Genomic DNA, 21,883 nt, shown 5'->3' on the forward strand with positions numbered 1-21,883 from the left:
CAATTTCCATGGTCCTTTGCAGGTGCCCATTTTACATGGCTACAGAGGGTATCCTTGGGGGCAGCATGGTAGCATTGTGGATAGCACAATTGCTTCACAGCTCCAGGGTCCCAGGTTTGATTCCGGCTTGGGTCACTGTCTGTGCGGAGTCTGCACATCCTCCCCGTGTGTGCGTGGGTGCTCCGGTTTCCTACCACAGTCCAAAGATGTGCAGGTTAGGTGGATTGGCCATGATAAATTGCCCTTAGTGTCCAAAATTGCGCTTAGTGTTGGGTGGGGCTACTAGGTTATGGGGATAGGGTGGAGGTGTTGACCTTGGGTAGGGTGCTCTTTCCAAGAGCCGGTGCAGACTCGATGGGCCGAATGGCCTCCTTCTGCACTGTAAATTCTATGAGACAGAGAACACAGAGTTTCACTCTGTGCAGATGACCTGCTCCTCTATGTGTTGAAGCCACAGGAGGGACTGAAGGCAATACTGCAGATCCTGAAGGAGGTTGGAACCTTTTCGGGCTACAAACTTAACCTGGGCAAAAGTGAGGCATTATCAGTGAACCCAAATGGGGGAGGGACAGAGCTGGAGGGGCTCCAGTTTAAAACGGCCCAGAACAGATTCCGTTACCTGGGGATCCAGATAGCCAGAGACTGGACACAGATCCACAAGTGGAACCTAACCAACCTGGTGGAGGAAGTAAAAAAGGGCTTACAAAGATGGGGCTCACTTCCACTTTCCCTGGCGGGGAGAATGCAGACGACCAAGATGAACGTGTTGCCGAGGTTCCTCTTCCTGTTTAGATCCATATCGAACTTCATCCCCAAGGCCTTTTTCCAAAATGTAGACAGTCTAATTATGGTGTGTGTGTGTGTGTGTGTGTGTGTGTGTGTATGGGGGGAGGTTAGGGGTAAGAACCGAAGAATTCCCATGCCGACACTGGAAAGAAGGAAAATCAAAGGGGGCTTGGCTTTACTGAACCTACAATGCTATCACTGGGCAGCAATGGCAGAAAGAGTGAGGGGATGGGTACACAAACCTGGGACTGAGTGGGTACAGTTGGAGGAGGTCTACTGTAAAGGAATGACCCTCCGGGCCCTGGCTACAGCTGCACTCCCATCCCCCTCAACAAGATACACAACGAGCCCAATGGTAGCAGCCACATGGGTCGAATTGAGACAACACTTCGGGCTAACTAAAATGTTCCCCATGGCCCCCATCTGCGGCAATCACAGATTCCCCCCCAGCCATGCTAGACACCACCTTCAAAAGATGGAGGCGGGACGGGGGCACACTGACGGTTGGGGACTTTAAAAAAAAATGTAGAATACTCAATTTTTTTTTCCAATTAAGGGGCAATTTTGCGTGACCAATTTACCTAACTTGCACATCTTTGGGTTGTGGGGGTGAAACACGCAGACATGGGGAGAACGTGCAAACTCCAAACGGACAGTGATCCAGGGCCAGGATTCGAACCCGGGCCCTTGGCGCCGCTAGATACACGTGGGCAGTTCGTCGGCCTGTTCCACAACCTGTTCGAGGTCAGCAATGAGGAGTAAGTTAGGAATAAAAAAACAAGATAGGTGAGGAACCAAAGGACTGCGCAGCCCAGGGAGGGAGGGAGGTGGGGGTGGGGGTGGGGGTGGGGGGGGCAGGCGGGGGAGGTGGTGGGGGAGAGACGGAAGGTGGGAAAACCTCAAAAGAGGAGGAGGGAGGAGGTGCCCCTGAACATAAAAGCAAAGCACAGTTGAAACCAATTGGGGGGGGGGGGGGGAGTACGCAAGGGAGGGGGGGAAAGGGGAGGGAGTGGGAGGGGGGAGGGGGGAGGGACCATAGACCGATCCAGAGGGCAGCGAAATGTATATAGGGTCAATTAAAGGAAGGACACGATAAACCTTTCTGTTCAATAAAGTAAATTAACGCAGATAAGAAAAATGTGATGTATTTATACAATTGTTTATAAATATGAGAAATGCAAATAAAACAATTTAAAAAAAAAGAATGAAGCAGAATGTCCTAACCACAGCAATGAAGCACCACACTAAAAACTTTGGCATTCACAGTATTGGCAAAGTCACGTCATTTTAAGTAGTGATGTTTTTATTGGTCGGGTGGCAGTAACACCTTTGGAATTAACAGATTTATTTAGAGAACAAAGTCACACAAAAATGTCACATTTTTTCCTACAGACTTAATCAGTACATACTGAACATCAGCAACACTGTCTGCAAAAACTTTTGTTGAAGGTGCAGGCTATTGAAAAGCTGGCTGCACATTCCACCTTTCAAGTATTAAGCAAAATTAAAATGTATGCTGCAGTATGAAAAGTACGAAAGTACTAGTAGAGCCATTGAAACATGGCAAGAACATGGTCAAAAAGATCTGGACATACGAGGACATCCCCGGTGACTGGAGGTGAGGGGTAATCAATAAGTTGCCAAAGGCACCTGGGTGGCATGGTGGCGCAATGGTTAGCACTGCTGCCTCACGTCCCCGAGGACCCCGGTTTGATCCAGGCCACAGGTCACTGTCTTTGTGGAGTTTGCGCATTCTCTCCGTGTCTGCGTGGGTTTCACCCCCACAACTCAAAATGATGTGCAGGATAGGTAGATTGGTCACATTAAATTGCCGCTCAATTGGAAAAACAAGAATTGGGTACTCTAAATTTATTATAAAAATGAAAAAAAAAAGTTGACAAAGAAGGAGAACCTCAGTAACTTCAGCAACTGTTGGAACATTATACCGATGTCAGTACCTGTCACGGTCTTCAGCTCTTCAATAGATTGAAAGCAGAAATAAACAAGAACCTTTGTGAAGAACAGACAGGTTCCTAGGTTGGCAGATCATGAGAGCAGACCTTTATGCTTAGGTGTATTGTTACGACACCCTGGGCTAGTACACAGTCAATTCCAGCCCCACGTGACCCAAAGTCACAACACAAGTGAATTAACCAATGATTCTTATAAACATACCCTATGTCTTTGGTCCTTGGTTGCCCAATAATAATAGCCACCAGGTGTGGTAGTAGAGGTATTACGGTACCTGGTAATGCTGGAACACCATTGGTAGAAATTGTATGCTTCCTATTGGTCAAGCTGTATGGTAGCTCCGCCCTGCTAGGTGGGGTATAAGAGCCCGTGCCGCCCCAGCAGCCTTCATTCTGTACCTGAGCTGTTGTGGGAAACATCTAGCTTATTAAAGCCTTCAGTTGGACTACAACCTCGCTTTAGTGGTCATTGATCGTGCATCAATTTAATAATCTAGATTTAAAAGGATGGAGCTCCGAAACAAGCCAGAGTGTCTGCAACTCAGCCCCCACACGGCGAACTCAGCGGCAATCTTCAAGCACTGGCTGGCGTCTTTTAAAGGATATCTCGGGACGGCCAAAAACACACCCACGGGAGAACAGAAAATGCAAGTCCTGCACTCGAGGGTGAGCCCCGAGATTTACACCCTCATTGAGGAAGCGGAAGACGTCGATGCAGCAATAGAGCTGCTAAAAGGACATTATAGTCGCCTGGTAAACCCGACATCTGCTAGCAACGAGGCGACAAATCCCTGGGGAATCGCTGGAAGAATTCTACCGTGCACTCCTGGTGTTGGGGAGAAACTGCAGCTGCCCCGCCAGTTTCAGCGAGCGAACACATAGAACTCTTGGTCCGCATTCGTGGCAGGTATGCTGACCTCCCAAATCCGCCAGCGATTGCTGGAAAAAGGCACTCTAGGTCTTAAGGAGGCACGGGCCCTTGCAGTCACCCTGGATGTGGCCTCCAGAAACGCCCACGCTTACGTTCCCGACCGCGCAACAGCCCCCTGGGCAGCGTGGAACCCCTCCGCAGCCGACCCCGAGACATCCCCCATCCCCCCATAAGCTTATGCTGCAAGGCGGCCTGGCAACCCCGGGGGGCCCCGCTGCTACTTTTGCGGGCAGGCCAAGCACCCCCGCCAGCGCATCCACCTGCAAGGGATGCGGTAAAAAGGGCCATTTTGTGGTGGTATGCCAGGCCCCTGCGGTTGCCGTGGTCTCTGGCGGCGAATGCGGACCGCCACCACAAACCTCTCCACGGTCCCCGTGCGGCCAGCGGGCGCCATCATCTTCCTACTCCAGGGCCACGTGCGGCCCCCGGGCGCCACCATCTTGTCCCCCGGACGCCACATTAGATGGATGGGTGCCGCCATTTTGTGCACCCCCAGCCATGTGCGACCAATGGGAGCCGCCATCTTGGATTGATCCCTAGGACCCCAGCTCGGCTGACCACACACTGCCCGAAGAGAACTCTCAACTGCTGCGATTAGCCTCGGTGACTCTGGATCAGTCCCGGCCTCGAACACTCTCAACTGCTACAACAACTGTATTTATCAACGGGCACGAGACGTCCTGCCTAATCGACTTTGGGAGCACGGAGAGCTTCATACACCCCGACACGGTAAGGCGCTGTTCTCTCCTCGTCCACCCCGTAAATCAAAAAATCTCCCTGGCCTCTGGTTCCCACTCAGTAGAGATAAAGGGGTTTGGTGTAGCAAACATCTCAGTCCAAGGAAGGGAGTTTAAAAATTACCGGCTCTACGTCCTTCCCCACCTCTGCGCGGCCACACTCCTAGGTTTAGACTTCCAGTGTAATCTCCAAAGCCTAACCTTCAAATTCGGCGGCCCTATAACCCCCCTCACTGTCTGCGGCCTCGCGACCCTTAAGGTCGACCCGCCTTCCCTGTTTTCGAACCTCACTCCGGATTGCAAACCCGTCCCCACCAGGATCAGACGGTACAGTGCCCAGGACCGGATCTTTATTAGGTCAGATGTCCAAAGGCTACTGAGGGAAGCAGCCATTGGAGAGCTCAAGTAGTGGTGGTAAAGACCGGGGAGAAGCATAGGATGGTCATCGACTACAGTCAGACCATCAACAGGTTTTCGCAACTGGACGCGTTAGTTCGGACGCTCGCTTTGGGAGCGTTGTACAAGAGCCTCACCCAGGCGGCGAACCCCGCTCCTAGACCAAACCGTTCCAGTACCTCAAGGAGGTAGATCCATTCGACTCTGTCAAAGGCCTTTTCTGCGTCCAGGCCTTTGATGCGGCTGAAGGCCTGGCGGGCCTTCGCATATCCGACCTGGTAAACAGGATCGCGCATTACAAGGTCTTCTCCACGGTGGATCTTAAGTCCGCCTACCATTAGCTCCCCATCCGCACTAGTGACCGCAAATACACTGCCTTCGAGGCAGTTGGGCGGCTCTATCACTTCTTAAGGGTTCCCTTCGGTGTCACCAACGGGGCCTCGGTCTTCCAGCGCGAGATGGACCGAATGGTTGACCGGTACGGTTTACGGGCAACATTCCCGTATCTCAATAATGTCACCATCTGCGGCCACGACCAGCAGGACCACGACACCAACCTCTGAAAATTCCTCCAGACCGCAAAGATCCTTAACCTTACATACAACAAGGATAAATGCATGTTTAGGACCGACCGCCTGAACGTAGTGCGAAATGGAGGTATTGGCCCCCACCCTGAACGCATGCTCGCCCTTATGGAGTTCCCCCTCCCTCACTGCTCCAAGGCCCTGAAGCGCTGCCTCGGGTTTTTCAGTTACTACGCCCTGTGGGTCCCCAACTATGCGGACAAAGCCCGTCCCCTGATCCAATCCACAGCTTTTCCCCCGTCGATAGAGGCCCGCCAGGCCTTCAGCCGCATCAAAACAGACATTGCAAAGGCCACGATGCATGCCATCGACGAGTCCCTCCCTTGCCAGTGTCGAGAGCGACGCGTCTGACATTGCTCTGGCGCCACCCTCAACCAAGCGGGCAGGCCCGTGGCTTTCTTCTCATGTACCCTCCATGCTTCTGAAATCCGCCACTCCTCAGTCGAAAACGAGGCCCAGGCCATAGTAGAAGCTGTGTGACATTGGAGGCATTACCTGGCTGGCAGGAGATTCACTCTCCTCACTGACCAACGGTCAGTTGCTTTCATGTTCGATAATGCACAGCGAGGCAAGATAAAAAACGGTAAGGTCTTGCGGTGGAGGAACGAACTCCCCACCTACAACTACGAGATCTTGTATCGTCCCGGGAAGCTAAACGAGCCTCCGATTGCCCTGTCCTACAGCACATGTGCCACCGCACAAGTGGACTGCCTCCGAGCCCTCCAAGAGGACCTCTGCCACCCGGGGGTCACTCGCTTTTCCACTTTATCAAGACCTGCAACCTGCCCTACTCCATCGAGGAGGTCAGGACAGCCACCAGGGACTGCCAAATCTGCGCGGAGTGCAAACCGCACTTCGACCGGCCAGAAAAAGCGCACCTGGTAAAGGCTTCCCGTCCCTTTGAACGCCTTAGCATGGACTTCAAAGGCCCGCTCCCCTCCACCGACCGCAACACGTACTTCCTGAATGTGATTGACGAGTACTCCCGGTTCCCATTCGCCATCCCCTGCCCCGACATGACCGCAACCACCGTCATCAAGGCCCTCCAAAGCATCTTTGCACTGTTCGGGTTCCCTGCTTACATACATAGTGATAGGGGGTCCTCCTTTATGAGCGACGAACTGCGTCAATTCCTGCTCAGCAAGGGCATCGCCTCGAGCAGGACGACCAGTTACAACCCCTGGGGTAATGGACAGGTAGAGAGGGAGAACGGTTCTGGAAGACCGTCCTACTGGCCCTACGGTCCAGGAATCTCCCAGTCTCCCGCTGGCAGGACGTCCTCCCGGATGCCCTCCACTCCACCCGGTCACTGCTTTGTACCACAACCAACCAGACACCTCACGAACGTCTCCTTGTCTTCCCCAGGAAGTCCTCCTCTGGGACCTCGCTCCCGACCTGGCTGGCAGCTCCCGGACCCATCCTGCTCCAAAAACATGTGCTGGCGCACAAGTCGGACCCGTTGGTCGACAGGGTCCATCTTCTCCATGCTAACCCCCAGTACGCCTACGTGGCATACCCCGATGGCCGACAAGATACGGTCTCCCTACGAGACCTGCCGCCCGCCGGAGCCCACACACACCCCAGCCACCAGTCCCACCCTCCCCTCCACCAGGGCATCTTGCAGGAGAATCGGTCCCTCCGCCGGCCCCATCTAGGCCCCCCCACCCACCGACGCACCCCGCGGACGCACCCTTCCCAGGTCAACCATTTTCCCCACCAGTGCCGTCTAGGGGTGTCGAAGCTGCCACAGAGATCAAGGCCACGCTCCCGGAGTCACAGACGCCCGAGCCTTCACCGGAGTCACCTCCGAAGCTCCGACGATCACAGAGGACGACCAGGGCCCCCGATCGACTGATTGCTTCATTTTAAATTGTAAATTTAAATCATAAATTGTAAATAGTTACTAGAATTGTAAATAGTTACGAAACGCTGTACGGAGGTATTACGGTACCTCCATAACTAATTCTACCACATTGCCATGTTTGTAGTGTCAAGCCACCACCCCCGCCGGACTCTTTTTTAACAGGGGGTGAATGTGGTGGTAGAGGTATTACGGCACCTGGTAATGCTGGAACACCATTGGTAGAAATTGTATGCTTCCTATTGGTCAAGCTGTATGGTAGCTCCGCCCTGATAGGCGGGGTATAAGAGCCCGTGCCGCCCCAGCAGCCTTAATTCTGTACCTGAGCTGCTGGGGGAAACATCTAGCTTATTAAAGCCTTCAGTTGGACTACTACCTCGCTTTAGTGGTCATTGATCGTGCATCACCAGGTTTGTAAATGTAAACACAATTACTGTTTATTTATGGGCAGCACGGTAGCATTGTGGATAGCACAATTGCTTCACAGCTCCAGCATCCCAGGTTCGATTCCGGCTTGGGTCACTGTCTGTGCGGAGTCTGCACGTCCTCCCCGTGTGCGTGTGGGTTTCCTCCGGGTGCTCCGGTTTCCTCCCACAGTCCAAAGATGTGCAGATTAGGTGGATTGGCTGTGATAAATTGCCCTTCGTGTTCAAAATTGTCCTTAGTGTTGGGTGGGGTTACTGCGTTATGGGGATAGGGTGGAGGTGTTGACCTTGGGTAGGGTGCTCTTTCCAAGAGCCGGTGCAGACTTGATGGGCCGGGTGGCCTCCTTCTGCACTGTAAATTCTATGATCACAAGAACTATAATGATTTATGCAGCAAAAACAAATGGTTAACTAATACCTAATTCCCACTTTAACTTGCCCCCACCTTCTACACATCCACACATGACAGACGGATGTGAGGAAAGGGGTAAAAATGATAAGTGAATGGAAAAGAAGAATCTTTGTTCCAGATGATGGTTTTTATAGCACACTGCTTTTCACAGCAAGTTTGCAGGTTAAAGTCTCTGTTTTACAGCCTGTAATGGATTTCTCTGGAGACTCATTCATTCAGGTTCTCTGCAGTTTAGAAATTCAGTACTCACAGCTTTTCTTGGGAGAGATAGCCCTAACAGCAGGCTTTTTGGAAAGAAATGAGAAATGAAAATTGCTTATTGTCACAAGTAGGCTTCAAATGAAGTTACTGTGAAAAGCCCCTAGTCGCCACATTCCGACACCTGTTCGGGGAGGCTGGTATGGGAATTTAACCGTGCTGCTGGCCTGCCTTGGTCTGCTTTAAAAGCCAGCGATTTAGCCCAGCGAGCTAAACCAGCCCCAGAGTTAGTTGGTTCACACCAGACTTTACTGGAGAGAGTTAGCAGAGTCCTGACTTTGACCTGCCAGAATGAAAACTGAAACCTTGGGACACTGAAAAGCATTCCAATGGGATAGGATGCAATCACCACCTGTTACCAGGCAGAACCAATTCCTTGGCCACCAGCCAATCAATCAAATCAGGTCCCAACCCCATCTCTCCCACTGGTGCCGACAAGTCTGCAGCTCTTGTTTAAACCAGCACAGACTAGCAAAGTTCTCCGCTTTAACGTCTGGATTCTTCTGCTTGAATTAAAGACACAGGCTATTTGCCTTAAAGCGATATGCCCATAAATCATCCACGGATCAAAATAAGAGTGGCAAAATAAAAGAAAGAGGAAATATGTGAATAAACAGGAAGGACCCTTTCAATATTATAAAGCAGGGCGTAGCACATCAGAAGCCACCTTTTATCAATTTCATTGATTCCAAGAAAGCTTTTGATAGCATCCATTGATGGTCACTCTGGTACATCCCAAGATAATACGGCATTCCAGAGCGGTATATTAACATCTTTAAAACGTTATACCACAACTCCAGCTGCGATGTCAAGACTAACATGGACACCATAGACTCCATCAACATCATCACAAGCATCTGGTAAGGCTGCATACTCTCCCCATTTCTTTTTCTCTTGGTGATCAATTTCATCATGAGGAAGGTGATGGTCGGTACAGACTGTGACATCCTGTGGCAACACCACCAGTTGACAGAGCAGTGTTTTGCCGATGACACTGTCTCGCATGCACTCCAATACATGAACACCAGGCTTAAGAGTAGTGGTGTCAATATTGATCTACGTACCAGCTTTAGGAAGACCAACTGCTGGTTGGCAACAAGGCCCTCTCATCATTAGGCAACAGAACATTCAGGATGTTGACCACTTCCCCTACCAAGGAGACAAGATCTCCAGAGAGGGTGATGTAGAAATCGATGTCCGCACAAGGATTGGTAAAGCAGCATTGTTCTTTTAGCAGAATCACAGGGTCTAGCCATCCAATACCATCAACATGGCCATGAAGTTGTGACATGACATGTCCATAGTAGTATCAACATCAATCTATGCCAGCGACACATGGAAGAGAACAGCAAAGGTGTGATGTTAATTTGGACATCTGTCGCCAGCGTTGTCTATGTAAGATACTAGGCATCACATGAAGAGACTTACCAATGAGAAGTGCTACAGAGGACTGGCCAGATGCACATGCAGGATGTTGAGATGGAGAGACCTCTGAGACTGACAGGACATGTATTTTGCTTCCCGGATGTATGTTCTGCCAGAGTGGCAGTAGAATGAACATCACCAGATGGAAAAAGAAGATGGGGCCAGCAAAAGAAGACCTTAAGGAAGACCTTCAATAAATTGCGATGGACCATGGTTGGTGGCTGAGTCTCATTCCCTGTTGTCCCACACGAGAGCAGAAGAACTAAATCTAAGTAATTTCAGAGTAAGAAGTCACACAACTCCAGGTTAAAGTTCAACAGGTTTATTTGAAATCACAAGCTTTCGGAGCGCTGGTCCTTCATCGGGTGAAGTGAAGGCTGGTTCACAATCACAGCATATAAATAGGAGACACAATTACACCATAATTACAGATTGGAATGCGAAGAATGGTTGGAATGTGAGTCTTTACAGGTAAACAAGTCCTTACAGGAACAAACAGTGTGAGTGGAGTGAGTGATAATCACTGGTAATTGAGGTGTGAATTGTCTCAAGCCAGGACAGTTAGTAGGATTCTGCAAACCTGGGCAGTATGATGCGGGGGGGGGGGGGGTTACCTGTAATGTGATATGAACTCGAGATCCCGGTTGAGGTTGTCCTCATGCGTGTGGAACTTGGCTATCAATTTCTGCTCAGCGATTCTGCGTTGTTGTGTGCCTTGAAAGCCACCTTGGAGAATGTTTGCCTGAAGATCGGAGGCTGAATGTCCTTGACTGCTGAAGTGTTCCCCGATTGGAAGGAAACACTCCTGTCTGGCGACTGTTACATGGTGTCCGTTCAGCCATTGTCATCGCGTCTGCATGGTCTTGTTCGTGTACCATGCCTCGGGACATCTTTTCCTGCAGCGTATGAGGTAGACACCGTTGGCCGAGTTGCACAAGTATGTACTGTGTACCTGGTGGGTGGTGTTCTCACGTGTGATGTTATTGTCCATGTCGATGATCCGGCATGTCTTGCAGAGGTTGCCATGGCAGGGTTGTGTGGAGTCGCGGTCGTTGTTCTCCTGAAGGCTGGGTAGTTTACTGCGAACAATGGTCTGTTTGAGGTTAGACGGTTGTTTGAAGGCAAGTAGTGGAGGTGTTGGGATGGCCTTGGCGAGATGTTCGCCGTCATCGATGACATGTTGAAGGCTACAAAGAAGAAGATGTCGTAGTTTCTCCACTGGTGTCAAGTAGTGAGATCCGATCACATTTGACTGAAATATGTAATTAATTTTGCATTTCGATGCATATGCAGCTTAAAATAATGTAACATTCTACCTACTTCAAACTGCTGACTGTCTCTAGGACCTGACCGGCCGTTGTCAACCCAACAGCTCATTCCGAGCAGCTTGGGGAGCAGGCCAAACCAAACGTCAGCTGGTTGCAGGCGGCAGCGCCTGCGCATTGTTTGCGCTTCCGAGTAGTTCCCCCACCCCCCCCAAATTTCTCTCTTTGCGATTCTACATTCTGAGGGAGGAAGCGGTAGGAGCTGCTGGATTTGCGTCATTTTCAAGCCAATAGTTGTTGCCTGTGGAAGATTTGGCCAGCGGCAGCACAGCGGGCGGCGATTGTCTTTGCTGTCCCGGAGCTCGCGCCTTCTCTGCACATCTGTGCCCCAGTGGCTTGATTGTGACGATGGTTTGCGGCGGCTTCACCTGTTCCAAGAACTCGCTGTGTGTGCTGAACCTGCTGTACATTGTGAGTACCTGCTTACACCCTGTGTACGTGTGGGGAGAGACACATATGGCAGCAACCCCGCCGGGCTTGGAGATGACGGAAATGAGTAAAAATAACCCCCCCCCCCCCCCCCCCAACAAATATAATTCTTTGTCTGCCTCTTTTCATTTTCAATTGATTACATTTTGAAGTGTTGATTTCCTCTCGGGTGGAATTTACATTCGGCGCATTTGTTGCACCGAAGGGTTGTTCGGGGACCCTACTTCAGTAGTCTTGTGCGTTCGCCGCTCCGGTTGTATCCTTCCTTCAGCTATCCATCTATCACCAACGATTTGTTTATTTTTGTTGCTGTTGTGGTACCCTGTGGTTTTTGAAAATCTGTTCGAAATTCGCCGCATGACTAACCCCTCGGGTGAAGGTGCACTACTTGTAACACTCCTGCATATGGTTCTTCTGGTAATACATCTGCATGACCAATAAAATATTCAGGAAGCTGTGTGGTTGGGCGTGTATCTTTAGCATTCAGCACTTACATTACTGTACCCGAGATTAGACCCCCCCCCCCCCCAGCTTTGTATTAAGGGTGACAATTTTAGTAAGGCTGAAATTCGTTGTATATGCTTTGGACAGCTGTCGACAACATTAAGTCTAAAGAAGCAGCGCCATATCCCATGTCATCAGTCTATTTTATGAATAATTCATGCAGATGAAAAATTGTACCTTCTGTTTTTTTGGCAGCATTTTCCGGATTATAATCCATTAAAAATGATCGGAGTGTATTTATTATAGAGAATGAAATAACCCGAGTTCAGACCAACGCCACATGCCAATTGGTCACAGCTACTTGCGTGAAATCAGTGGTTCATTTTAATCGCTCTTTGGACTCTGGTATCCTGTCTCATTCTTATGCAAAACGGAATTAATTTTGTTTTGCGGCAGTGTCTACGGTTGACGCACTGGTTTCAGTAAGTGATATTAATACCAGAGTTAATTATTTCAATTACTGCAATAGAATTCCCAGTGACTTAGAGAAAGTCAATATTTTAATATTTCTTCACTTAATTTGAACTTTTGGGGATTGTACAACTTTTAAAGATTTTAAAACCAATTTAATTTGCAGTTAATGACTGACGCTTTTTCTCTCTTTTGCAACAGTAGCAGTGACTAACATGTTGAACCAGAATGTTTTTTAAATCTGTAGCACACTGAGGTTGTGAAAGAAAAGCGGCCACATTGCATATTTGGAAATTTTATGTGATTATCAAATGCTTAATTCAAAGAAAAGATGAACTTCCACATTTTTCTTCAGAAAAGGGATGTTTACCAGTTAATTTGAGCATTTCCTGCAAAGGCTTCAGCGACTGTTATTCTGAAGATAGCTGGGTAATCGGGCTTTAGAAAGTGACGTCCTGTTGGCTTTCTTCTTGTGTGCAGCTTGTTGAAAGACTTCTGTTGTGTTTCCTGCCTCTGCCCTTGAGAATGATACCTTCATCTGAAAGTAACTACTATTCTAGTCTTAAAATTGCCATAGGAACAATGCACACAACTATTCAGTGGAAAACCAATGATTGTAAAGCCTAACCTGCCAATTATTGAATTTTTAAAGTGGCAAGTGACAGATTTGTAGCCCAATTAATACAAACCTGATGCAACATTTTTAAGGATGTAGATGGAAATTTTGGTAAAGGTACAAAAATATTGTGTAATTTTAAATTTGTGGACCATGAAGTTCAAATATGGTGCCATAAGCAGGGTATTTTCAGGGCAGACAGAAAGAAGAGAAAGTTATGAGTGAACACATTCCAAAGGGAAGGAGAGTTGAGGGTGAATATTTGTTTTACAATCACAGGGGATGGATAGCTGAGGATAGGAATTGGTAATTAATTTAATAAGTGAGTCATCTCAGCTAAGTTCTGTGGCCAGGCTAGAATCAGACCATGAGTGATCAAAAAGACATTGGAGCTGGAGACTAGAACAATCAGGACCAGTGTTGCCATGGCAGAAGGACAAGTGCTGAAGGAAGCAGATAATAAGGGGCATTGGACGAATTAACATTGGTGAAATAAGCAAGACTGGTATAAACCCCTGCATAGTTGCTCTCCTGATTATATGCAAACCATCAAATTAGGAGCAGTAGTGGGCCACTTGACCTCTCTGACCTGCCCAGCCATTCAATATGATCATGCTGATCTGATTGTAACCTGAACTCCAAATTCCCACCTACCCCGGATAACCTTTCACCCCTTGCTTATCAATAATCTATCTGGAATCTATGTTATCAATAGGTTGCAAACACTATCCAACGTTGAAAAGATAATTTCCAAGAAGATGTTAGGAAACCAGAAAGGACAAAGCCACAACTTGCATATCACAGATTCTGTTTATACATGATTGTTGCTCAGGATAGTGAATAGGTAGGTATATCGTAGGGGCAGATAGAAACTGACTAGTAGTTGTCCATGTAGAGCTAACTGACATGGGAAGAAATAAAAAAAATTGGCATTTAAAAACCCACAAATGAGGAATGGTATACAACAACAAATCAGTCAAGTGGATGAGTGGCCTACCTCAGCTCCTAATTTTTATGTTGTAACACATTGATAGAGGATGCAAACTATTTTTTTCAGGCATAATTCCAGTAATTATGACTAAGAGTGTTAACTCAGAAAATGGAGGTGAATGAGTGGCTTACCAGCATGGTGTGGCTTAGCAGTGTGGTGTAAGCACAAGAACATTATTTTCATGAATACCTCAATCCTTCCACGATAAGAAGGATGGGTTCAGGAGGCTACAAGTAAACCAAATAAGGTCAAAAGCTTATAAAACCACTGAAGCTTAATCTGCCGGCCTATTAAACTGGACAGGTTAGGATGGAGCAGGGCCCGGGAAGCAGAATTCTAGACAAGGTGGATTGTCAGGTAGAGCACAGTCAACAGGTAGGCACGGACACTAATACAACAAAGGGGGCATCAGAAACCAGGGATAGGTAGAAACTGGTGAATGCATGAGGAAAAATATAATAAGCTGTAGACCTGCGACCACTATTAGAAATTATAGTAACTGCCGGCTGTTGTATTGGTAGGCAATTAGGATATTGTGTGCATATCAAAAACATGGTTTGAGTTGGAGGATAGAAATAAATATAACTGTAGGGGATGTACAGTATTTTATAAAACAGAATGGACTAAACAAAAGTTGATGTAACCCTATATATCAGGAAGCCTTGGAGGTAAAATAGGTCAATTGTGTATAGTGTAGAAAACTCGCATAATAAACCACTCGCAACAAGCTTTTAATATAAAATTAAATGCAAGCACTAAGGGCATACTGTTGGCTACCAGTTCTGAAAAGGGGTAAAATATGTGAGAACGAGAAAATTATTTTGATGAGAGAGTGCAATCTAATATAAACTAGAAAACCCCAAAAAGTTTAAAGGCAAGTTGATTTAAACAAATGTATGATCACTTTTGACCTTGTTTATTTTATTCTTTCTTGGGACATCGACTCCACTGGCCAGGTCAATATTTTTATTGCCCATCCCTAATTTCCCTTGAGAAGGTGCTGGTGAGCCATCTTGAACCGCTGCTGTCATGTAGTTTAGGTACACCCATAGTGCTGTTGCGCAAGAAGCTCCAGATTTCTTTGATTTGGCGACAGTGAAGAAATGATGATGTAGTTCTGAATGGCTTAGCGGGAAGTTTGCAGGTAGTGGTGTTCCAATACATCTGTTGCCCATGTTCTTCTGGATGGTAGAGGGCATGGGTGTGGAAGGTCCTGTAAAGGAGACTTGGTGAATTGCTGTATTTGCTGCAATGCATTATGTAGACAGTACACAATGCTGCCACTACATGGTGGTAGAAGGAATGGATTTTGACGGTGGTGGAAAGTGTAGCAATCAAGCAGGATGTTTTGTTCTGAGTGTTGTTGGAACTGTACTCAGCCAGGCAAGTGGAGAATATTCCATCACTCACCTGACTTATGCCTTGCAGATGACGGATAGGCTTTGGGAAGTCAGGAGGTGAGTTACTTGTCGCAGGATTCTTAGCTTCTGACCTGCTCTGTAGCCACAGTATTTACATGGCTGGTTCATTACTGACTCCTGCTTTGCAAGCTCCTTAATGCCATATTTGATCAAATGCAGTTTCAATGTCAAGGGCCGTCACTCTCACCTTGAATTCGGGTCGTTTTCCACGTTTGGACTAAGGCTGTAATGAGGCCATGAGCTAAGTGGCCCTGGAGGAACCCAACCAGTGAGTAAGTGTTGCTTTATGACATTATTGATGACCCAGTCCCATCACTTGCTGATGATCGTAAGTAAACTGATGGGATGATAATTGGCCAGGTTGGATTTGTCCTTTTTGTGGGCAGCATATACCTAGCCAATTTTCCATATTGCCAGGCAGATGTCGGTGTCATAGCTGTACTGGAACTCCTTGACATGGGGTCCAGAGTCAATGTTGGGAACTCCAAGGGCAGCTCCCTCCCAATTGTATGCTACTGTGCCACCATTTCTGGTGGATCTGCCCTTTCGGTGGGACATGACATACCCAGCGATGGGTATGTCCTGTTCCACCGGCATGCATATTGCCTGCAAGGTATGATTTTGTGAAAAAGACTATAGTCAGGGGGTTCTTTGACAGGTCCGTGGGACAGCTTTCCCACTTTTGGCACAGGCCCCATGATGTTAGTAAGGAGGACTTTGCAGAGTCAAAAGGCTGTTGTTTCCTAAATCAATGCAATTTGATACAACTGAGTTGCTTGCTAGGCCATTTCAGAGGGCAGTTAAGAGTTAATCTCATTGCTGTGGATCTCGAGTCACAAAAAGGCCAGACCAAGTAAGGACAATAATTTTCCTTCCTTGAAGGACATTAGTGAGGCAGATGGATTTTTATGACAATTGTCATTATTACCAAGATTCACTTTTGACTTCCAGATTTATTAACTGAATTTAATTTCTACCAGCTGTGGTAGTGGGATTCAAACCTTTGTACGCAACTTATTAACCTAGGCCTTTAGACTACTCGCCAGATGACATACCCACATGACTTCAGGAAAGTAAAGTTTTTCGTGCTCCAGTAATTAGGAATACCAGGAGCAAGGAACATCTTTTTGAAGAGTTAAATTTGATGAAATGAGGGAATACTTTATGTAAATTGGGCGAGGTTGCTCAGCAAAGCTTCCGTAGAGGACAAGTCAAGGAATGCCTTTTCAAGGCATCGTGATGAGCATGCAGGACATCCCAGTAAAATATGCTAAATGCCAAAACGAACAAGCTCGAATGAAAAAAACCTGGCTGTCATAAATTACACTCTTTTTTTAAAATGGGGAAAACAGCCTATACATATTTAAGGACAACAATAACTAGCCTGGAGATGTCACTTATTGAAGTGAATACAGTTAAATGCAGGGAAATATAAAAAAGATGATTTAACTGAGCAAAGAAAGCTGCAAAGAAAAAGTTGAAGCTATGCAGTTTAAAATTTTGTTTTAAATTTCACAATCATAAAAGTTGTCACAAAACATGTGATAATTGTAAAATATGCAAACAGTGAGGAAATACACAAAATATTCCAACAGATCTCTGGTATTCTTTCTGTGACTAAGGACATAGGAAATAGGAGCAGGAAAAAGTTATCCAGCCCTTTGAGCTTGTTGAACTAGATTATGGCTGATCTTTGACTTCACTATTTTCTTGCACGAACAGTGTATTCCTTGATTTTTTTAAAATGTAGAAATGAATTGATCTAAGTCTTGAACATAATGACTGAACCTCCACAACTCTCTGGGGCAGAGAATTCCAAAGATTCACCGCCCTCTGGAGTAAAGAAATTCCTTATCACAGTCCGAAATGGCCGACCCCTTATTCTGAGACCTGGTGATCCCCCTGGTTCTAGAACCCCACCCCCCCGTCCATCCCCCCAGACAGGGGAAACATTCTCCCTGCATTGAGCCCTGTAAGAATCTTGTATGTTTGAATGAGATCACCTCTCATTTTTCTAAACTCCAGAGAATAAAGGCTCCAGACTATTTACTCGCTCCTCATTTGATAATCCCTCCATCCCAGTAATTGACTTGCTGTTTTTTGACTTTCTGAAGGAGCATCAGCATATAAGAAATAGATTGATGCAAATTAGTAATTTAGAAGTCTGCTATAATCTAAATTTCTGTGAATGTATGTTTCACAACAATACATTTGGTAGTGTACATCAATTTTCTCTGAGGTATTGTGATGTAGTTACTGCTGGATTGAAAGCTAATGTGCAGTTGTTTACGAGAAAATAACTGTACAATATAATGAAGTTACAAATACTGAAACAAAAATGAGTTCAAGGTTAATAAGTATCTAAATGGGAACTACTTTATCGTGAGGAGTATATCACTTCTTCAACAATGACTTCCAGCAGGCGTCACTAAATTAAAGATGGAGAGTAGGAATGCTTGTTGACATTTTTATTTCCCTGTTCAGTCAGGTGATGCTCACACGATGCAATTCATGTACACATTGGACCTGTTTTTTGTTTCTCAACACACTTAAAAAGCTATGCTGATTTCAAAGAAACACTTCCGCAATATCCAATGTTGTCCTTTTATCCAAGCATGTTTTATCTTGATATGCTGAACTTCAAGACCACGTGATGTAATATATTGGAGCTTGTTTTAATGAGTATTTCTGCAAGGCAGTTTTAAGGAATGAAAATCCATTTGCAAATGGAAGAGAATTTTTGGGAAATAAAGAAATTGTAATGTAAACAATGAACAGACAGTGCACTTTATAGTTCATTGTCAAAGCCAGCACAGAATTGCATGGTGTTTTATGATTAGTTTTTAATTTATCATAGAATCCCTACAGTGCAGAAGGAGGCCATTTGGCCCATTGAGTCTACACTAACTGTCTGAACAAGCACTCCACCAAAGCCCACTTGCCCACCCTATCCCCTTAACCCCACCTAACCTTTTGGACACTATGTGCAATTTAGCATGACAAATCCACCTAGTCTGCACATCTTTGGACTGTGGGAGGAAACTGGGGCATCCGGAGAAAACCCACGCAGACACAGGGAGAATGTACAAACTCCACACAGTCATCCGGGGCTGGAATTGAACCCGGGTCCCTGGAGCTGTGAAGCAGCAGTGCTAACCACTGTGCCACCATGCTGCCCAAACCTGTAGGCCCAATCCCCCTTCCCCTAACCCCATCTAACCTGCATATCTTTGGACACTCCATAATTTAGCATGGCCAATCCCAACAAATTTGCACATCTTTGGAATGGTAGAAAGAGTCAGCCATGGGATATAAATGGGTTAAAAGAATGGGCAAAAATGTCCAAAAATATGAAGTTGTCCACTTTTGCTGAATTTACTCTAGTTACTAGCAACTATTTACAAGCTAGAAGTACCCTATTTAAAGTTCATTTGAATTGCCATAGGGAGCAGGTATGCATCGTTTCAAAATGCACATTCATTAGATCCCGATCAATGTTCCTGACTTGAAAGCAGTTTGATGTCCCTGCATGTTTGCAGCGTGTAGGTTTGAGAAAAGATACCTACAACCTTTTTGTACAAATGGTAATGTTTAATCTGTCAGTTTATTTTTATATACCTTTTTAATTTAATAGTGAACAATAATTGCTGCAAGGTACCAACAATAAAATTATACAGTGGGGTGGAATTGTAATTTGTGCTTGTGGTGGGCGTGCTGATGTTGTGTAGAGTAGATTTTCCAGCACCAACAGCTTATAAAGGGCTTCTGGCATATTGAAGAAAAGAAGAAAAACTGCATGGTGTAATGTAATGCATTGCATTACATTACAGCCAATAAAGTACTTCCTGAAGTGTAATTGTTGTTGTACGAAACATAACCGTTATTTTATGTTCGGCAAACTCCTGCAAACAGCAATATGATAATGACTAGATAATTATTTTTGTGATGTTGATTGAGATAAATATTGGCCAGGACACTGGAGATAACTCCCCTGCTCTTCTTCGAAATGCTGCCATCTTTAACATCCAACCAAACAGTCATGGGACCTCATTTTAACGTCTCATCTGAAGAATGGCACCTCTGACAGTGCCATTTTTTTTTGTGCTAAAGCCCTGTAGTAGATCCACCGCTAAATTAAATGACTCCGAATTTTCAACAGCAATATCATGTTCAATTATTTATCACACTACCTGACACGAGAGTGAGAACATTCGACTGGCTTGAAAGTGTATTGAAGAGGTCACAACATGGACAATAATACTGGAAATATCCTGTTTGGAGAGTGCTAGGAGGTAAAGGACAGGACCTCCAGGGTTTAGAAACTGGGGATTATACCTGTGCCATATGCAAATTGGCACAAAGATAAACAGATTAAGGAAATGACATGTGGCTGAAGGAATAATGCCAGAAAAAGAAAGGATCAATTTCTTGGAACACAGACACCAGTACTGGGAGAGGAAGGAACTGTACTTTTGGGTCAGGGTTCACCTGAATCAGGATGAGATCAAGGTCCTAGTGGGAAGGATAAATGGGGCAGTGACATGGGCTAGAAATTAGTAATGAAGGGAGGCTCAGGTGGAAACTAAGTATAGATAATAGTTCATAAACAAACTGAGCAGAGGGAGACAGAGAGTAGGGATAATAGGCAACTACTCCAATTTGACTCGTTGCCTCCCAAGTTAGGGCCTCGACTAATCCTTGTATTCATTAGTGACTTTGATGATGAGATAGAAAGCCACGTATCCAAATTTACTGATGACACAATGATAGCTGGCAGTGTAAGCAGTGGAGATAAAAATCATACTTTACAAAACAATATTGATAGATCAAGTGAATGGGCAACCAGATTTCAATGTGGACAAATGAAAGGTCATCCACTTCAGACATAAAAAGGATGGAATAGGTACTTTCCAAAGCGAGAAAAAGTGCAGACCCATAATATCATGTACAGGTGCAGAAAATAATCAAAAAGGATAATGGAGTTCTAACCTTTATATTAAGAGAAATGGAATACAGTGCATGGAAGTCTTATTTCAGTTATATAAAGCCCTAGTCCGACCACATGTCGAGCACTTGAGAGGTTGGGGCCATCACACCTGAGAAAGTATATACTGGCAGCATAGATTTGCCAAAATGATACTGCGGTTTTGGGGTTAAGAGTTGGAGGTGTTACACAATTTGGTTTATATTCTGTGGATTTTGGAAGGTATTGGTGTGATTTGATTGAAGTTTTCAAGGTATTAAGGGACACACGAGGTAGGTAGAGAAAATAATTCCCATAGTTGTTGTGTCAAGGGCTGGATGGCATAGTCAAAATTAGAGCCAGACTTTTCAGGAGTGAAATTAAGAAGCACTCATTCTCTCAAAGAGTTGGAAAGTTTGGAACTCCTCAAATGGCAATTGATGCTTGACCAATTGTTAATTTTAAAACCGAGGTTTATAGATTTTATCCAAAAATATCAAGGGATATAGGGCAAAAGTCGGTGCATAGAGTTACGTTTCAGATCAGCCCGCTGGACCCGATCAAGGCTGCGATCGATCAAGTGGTTTTGAATCAGATGGCCCAAGGGAACGCGATACAAGAAATTGAGCTGAAGTTGTCCAGCCAGGAGGACTATCTAACTGTGCTGGAGCATAAGGTGGAGGTGTTGGATGAGCGCCACAAGAGAATGCAGGAGAAGTTGGAGGACCTGGAGAACAGGTCCAGGAGGCAGAACTTAAGGATCATTGGCCTCCCCGAAGGAATTGAGGGGTCGAATGCGGGAGCATATGTAGCGAGCATGCTAGAGACGCTGATAGGGCCCGGGGCGTTTTCTCGGCCCCTGGAAGTGGACGGGGCGCATCGAGCCCACGCAAGGAAGCGCTTCCACCGTTTTCCGGACAAAGAACTTGTCTTGCGGTGGCCCAAGAAGGAGCGGAGCAGCAGATGGGAGAACAGTGAGGTGCGCATCTACCAGGACCTGGGAGCGGAGCTGGCCAAGAGACGTGCTGAGTTTAACCGGGTGAAGGCGATCCTCTTCAAGAAGGGGGTGAAATTCGGGATGCTGTATCCAGCGCAGTTGTGGGTTACGCACGAAGACCAGCACTTTTACTTTGAGGCACCGGACGATGTATGGTCTTTTATCAAAGAAAATAAATTGGAAGCGTCTTAAAGGACACATCAGTCTTGAAGGAGTTATGTGGCGGCAGTTTGTAATTTTTGTAATTATTGTATTGGTTCACCTCTGTGGGTATTATTGGGCCGCCAAAGTGGCAATGGTGCGTCAGTGGGTGATGGAAACACCTGCCCTACCCACCCCTTTCTCAACCTTACCTGATCCGCCACCCTCAGGTGAGTCTCCTGAAGCATGGGCACATCCAGCTTCAGCACCTTCAGGTGCGCAAACACCCGGGCCAGCTTG

General features: G+C 46.3%; 1 protein-coding gene across 1 annotated transcript in view; it reads left to right on the plus strand.

Annotated features, from left to right (window-relative positions):
* The first annotated feature begins 11,226 nt into the window (after nt 1–11,226).
* Nucleotides 11,227–21,883, plus strand: part of tspan13a (tetraspanin 13a) — an 80,023-nt gene continuing 69,366 nt past the window's right edge. Inside the window, exon 1 of the mRNA XM_072509173.1 lies at nt 11,227–11,521. Coding sequence (XP_072365274.1) covers nt 11,459–11,521 — 63 coding nt within the window. The 5' untranslated portion in view covers nt 11,227–11,458. The remainder of the gene's footprint in view (nt 11,522–21,883) is intronic.

This window comes from Scyliorhinus torazame, chromosome 6, assembly GCF_047496885.1.
Source record: "Scyliorhinus torazame isolate Kashiwa2021f chromosome 6, sScyTor2.1, whole genome shotgun sequence".
NCBI classification, from domain to species: Eukaryota; Metazoa; Chordata; class Chondrichthyes; order Carcharhiniformes; family Scyliorhinidae; genus Scyliorhinus; species Scyliorhinus torazame.